Consider the following 5,000-nt stretch of genomic DNA (forward strand, 5'->3'; position numbering starts at 1 on the left):
AATAACCAGAGTTATTAAAGTGACTATGGATAGATAATAACCAGAGTAGAGTTATTAAAGTGACTATGGATAGATAATAACCAGAGTTATTAAAGTGACTATGGATAGATAATAACCAGAGTTATTAAAGGGACTATGGATAGATAATAACAGAGAGTAGAGTTATTAAAGGGACTATGGATAGATAATAACAGAGAGTAGAGTTATTAAAGGGACTATGGATAGATAATAACCAGAGTTATTAAAGGGACTATGGATAGATAATAACAGAGAGCAGAGTTATTAAAGTGACTAATGGATAGATAATAACAGAGAGTAGAGTTATTAAAGGGACTATGGATAGATAATAACAGAGAGTAGAGTTATTAAAGGGACTATGGATAGATAATAACCAGAGTTATTAAAGTGACTAATGGATAGATAATAACAGAGAGTAGAGTTATTAAAGGGACTATGGATAGATAATAACCAGAGTTATTAAAGTGACTAATGGATAGATAATAACAGAGAGTAGAGTTATTAAAGTGACTAATGGATAGATAATAACAGAGAGTAGAGTTATTAAAGGGACTATGGATAGATAATAACAGAGAGTAGAGTTATTAAAGGGACTATGGATAGATAATAACCAGAGTTATTAAAGTGACTAATGGATAGATAATAACAGAGAGTAGAGTTATTAAAGGGACTATGGATAGATAATAACCAGAGTTATTAAAGTGACTAATGGATAGATAATAACCAGAGTTATTAAAGGGACTATGGATAGATAATAACCAGAGTTATTAAAGTGACTAATGGATAGATAATAACCAGAGAGTAGAGTTATTAAAGTGACTATGGATAGATACTAACCAGAGTTATTAAAGTGACTATGGATAGATAATAACCAGGGAGTAGCAGTAAATGTAGAAGAGGGGTGAGCTATGTAAATAGTGTCCTTGTGATTGGCTGTTCAGGAGTCTTGGGGGGGGGCTATGTAAATAGTGGCCATCGGATTGGCTGTTCAGGAGTCTTGGGGGGGGTATGTAAATAGTGGACATCTGATTGGCTGTTCAGGAGTCTTGTGGGGGGGGGGCTATGTAAATAGTGGCCATCGGATTGGCTGTTCAGGAGTCTTGGGGGGGGGGCTATGTAAATAGTGTCCATCTGATTGGCTGTTCAGGAGTCTTGGGGGGGGCTATGTAAATAGTGTCCATCTGATTGGCTGTTCAGGAGTCTTGGGGGGGGCTATGTAAATAGTGTCCATCTGATTGGCTGTTCAGGAGTCTTGGGGGGGGGCTATGTAAATAGTGGCCATCTGATTGGCTGTTCAGGAGTCTTGGGGGGGTCGAAGCCTCTTGGACCTGGATACATGATGACGTCACTGAGACTAAAACCACCACTTCAAACCTCGATCAGACTGAGGGTTATTAAACAGGATGGAAACACAGCTAGTACACACACACACACACACACACACACACACACACACACACACACACACACACACACACACACACACACACACATCCCTTCAGGTATACACACACACACACACCCCTTCAGGTACACACACACACACACACACACACACACACACACACCTTCAGGTACACACACACACACACACACACACACACACACACACACACACACACCCCTTCAGGTATACACACACACACACACACACACACCCCTTCAGGTATACACACACACACACACACCCCCTTCAGGTATACACACACACACACACCCCTTCAGGTATACACACACACACACACCCCTTCAGGTATACACACACACACACACACCCCTTCAGGTACACACACACACACACACACACACACACACACACACACACACACACACACACACACACACACACACACACACACACACACACTTACATATTAACACACTTGGCGAAATACACACATTTACATAACAAAAAAACCTGAATGTGTGTGTGTGTGTGTGTGTGTGTACCTGAAGGGATGTGTGTGTGTATACCTGAAGGGATGTGTGTGTGTGTGTGTGTGTGTGTGTGTGTGTGTGTGTGTGTGTACCTGTCTCCACTCGTTGTTCTGAGGATCGTAGGCCTCCACCGTGTTCAGGTACACCGTTCCATCGTAACCGCCCGACCGCATAGAGACGGTCTCCATGGAGACACACACCGACAGCGTCACGACTGATACTCATGGGGGCTACCGCCGTCCACGCATCCGTCTGGGGGTCGTACCTACACACACACACACACACACACATCCCTTCAGGTATATATATATACACACACACACACACACACACACACACATCCCTTCAGGTATATACACACACACACACACACATCCCTTCAGGTATATACCACACACACACACACACACACACACACACACACACACACACACACACACACACACACACACACACACACATCCCTTCAGGTATATACACACACACACACACACACACACACACACACAGACCGCTGCCCACTGACCTCTCCACACAGACCGCTGCCCACTGACCTCTCCACACAGACCGCTGCCCACTGACCTCTCCACACAGACCGCTGCCCACTGACCTCTCCACACAGACCGCTGCCCACTGACCTCTCCACACAGACCGCTGCCCACTGACCTCTCCACACAGACCGCTGCCCACTGACCTCTCCACACAGACCGCTGCCCACTGACCTCTCCACACAGACCGCTGCCCACTGACCTCTCCACACAGACCGCTGCCCACTGACCTCTCCACACAGACCGCTGCCCACTGACCTCTCCACACAGACCGCTGCCCACTGACCTCTCCACACAGACCGCTGCCCACTGACCTCTCCACACAGACCGCTGCCCACTGACCTCTCCACACAGACCGCTGCCCACTGACCTCTCCACACAGACCGCTGCCCACTGACCTCTCCACACAGACCGCTGCCCACTGACCTCTCCACACAGACCGCTGCCCACTGACCTCTCCACACAGACCGCTGCCCACTGACCTCTCCACACAGACCGCTGCCCACTGACCTCTCCACACAGACCGCTGCCCACTGACCTCTCCACACAGACCGCTGCCCACTGACCTCTCCACACAGACCGCTGCCCACTGACCTCTCCACACAGACCGCTGCCCACTGACCTCTCCACACAGACCGCTGCCCACTGACCTCTCCACACAGACCGCTGCCCACTGACCTCTCCACACAGACCGCTGCCCACTGACCTCTCCACACAGACCGCTGCCCACTGACCTCTCCACACAGACCGCTGCCCACTGACCTCTCCACACAGACCGCTGCCCACTGACCTCTCCACACAGACCGCTGCCCACTGACCTCTCCACACAGACCGCTGCCCACTGACCTCTCCACACAGACCGCTGCCCACTGACCTCTCCACACACACAGACCGCTGCCCACTGACCTCTCCACACACACAGACCGCTGCCCACTGACCTCTCCACACACACAGACCGCTGCCCACTGACCTCTCCACACACACAGACCGCTGCCCACTGACCTCTCCACACACACAGACCGCTGCCCACTGACCTCTCCACACACACAGACCGCTGCCCACTGACCTCTCCACACACACAGACCGCTGCCCACTGACCTCTCCACACAGACCGCTGCCCACTGACCTCTCCACACAGACCGCTGCCCACTGACCTCTCCACACAGACCGCTGCCCACTGACCTCTCCACACAGACCGCTGCCCACTGACCTCTCCACACAGACCGCTGCCCACTGACCTCTCCACACAGACCGCTGCCCACTGACCTCTCCACACAGACCGCTGCCCACTGACCTCTCCACACAGACCGCTGCCCACTGACCTCTCCACACAGACCGCTGCCCACTGACCTCTCCACACAGTCGCTGAGTCGTGACTCCAGGCTGGAGACGGGAGCGTCATGTCCCCCGATAGCGTACAGGAAACCGTTCCAGGTAGCCACGCCCACCCCGCCGCGACGCTCGCCATCGGAGCGGCAGCTCCACCTGGTGGTGCGGAGGTCACAACAACACAACACACCCTGGATCGGTTCATTAGGAAACGCCTATCCAGAACAGCCTGAATTCTCTGGGGAGTTGGGGATGTCGATCTCATCCCAAAAACGTTTCTATTGATGCTCGGTCTGCGACGATGTTTTCAGAGTCGCTGTGGCGTTTAAAAGTAGATGTTCTAACCGACTTGCAAAAAAAAACTATAGTTTGTTAACAAGAAATTTGTGGAGTGGTTGAAAAACGAGTTTTAAATGACTCCAACCTAAAGTGGATGTAAAACTTCCGACTTCAATTGTACACCCATCAAGTACGGAGTCAGACCCGCCCCCCTCCCTTTGCCTCCAGAACAGCCTGAATTCTTTGGGGCGTGAAAACGTTGCTCAACTGGTTCTCGAGGGACATTAACATGCGCCAGGAAAACATTCCTCACACCATTCCACCACAGCCACCAGCCTGTATTGTTGACAGCAGACAGGATGGGTCCAACAGCCACCAGCCTGTATTGTTGACAGCAGACAGGATGGGTCCAACAGCCACCAGCCTGTATTGTTGACAGCAGACAGGATGGGTCCAACAGCCACCAGCCTGTATTGTTGACAGCAGACAGGATGGGTCCAACAGCCACCAGCCTGTATTGTTGACAGCAGACAGGATGGGTCCAACAGCCACCAGCCTGTATTGTTGACAGCAGACAGGATGGGTCCAACAGCCACCAGCCTGTATTGTTGACAGCAGACAGGATGGGTCCAAAACCAGACTCTGACATCAGCATCAAGCGACAGGAACCAGGATTCATCAGACATGTTTTTCCTCTCCGCGTTTGTCCAGTGTTGATGACGTCAGACATGTTTTTCCTCTCCTCGTTTGTCCAGTGTTGATGACGTCAGACATGTTTTTCCTCTCCTCGTTTGTCCAGTGTTGATGACGTCAGACATGTTTTTCCTCTCCTCGTTTGTCCAGTGTTGATGACGTCACGTCCACTGGAGAGACACTTCTTCTTCTTGT

The 5,000-nt window shown here is 50.5% G+C and overlaps 1 protein-coding gene across 1 annotated transcript in view; it reads right to left on the reverse strand.

Annotated features, from left to right (window-relative positions):
• LOC106591767 (kelch-like protein 5) overlaps nucleotides 1-5,000 on the reverse strand; it is a gene marked incomplete at its 5' end in the record, with an annotated part of 29,210 nt that overhangs the window by 1,874 nt on the left and 22,336 nt on the right. Inside the window, 3 exon segments of the mRNA XM_045713074.1 lie at nucleotides 2,049-2,120; nucleotides 2,122-2,221; nucleotides 3,855-3,989. Of these exon segments, the coding sequence (XP_045569030.1) occupies nucleotides 2,049-2,120; nucleotides 2,122-2,221; nucleotides 3,855-3,989 (307 nt within the window).

The sequence above is a fragment of the Salmo salar genome, unplaced genomic scaffold (assembly GCF_905237065.1).
Source record: "Salmo salar unplaced genomic scaffold, Ssal_v3.1, whole genome shotgun sequence".
NCBI classification, from domain to species: Eukaryota; Metazoa; Chordata; class Actinopteri; order Salmoniformes; family Salmonidae; genus Salmo; species Salmo salar.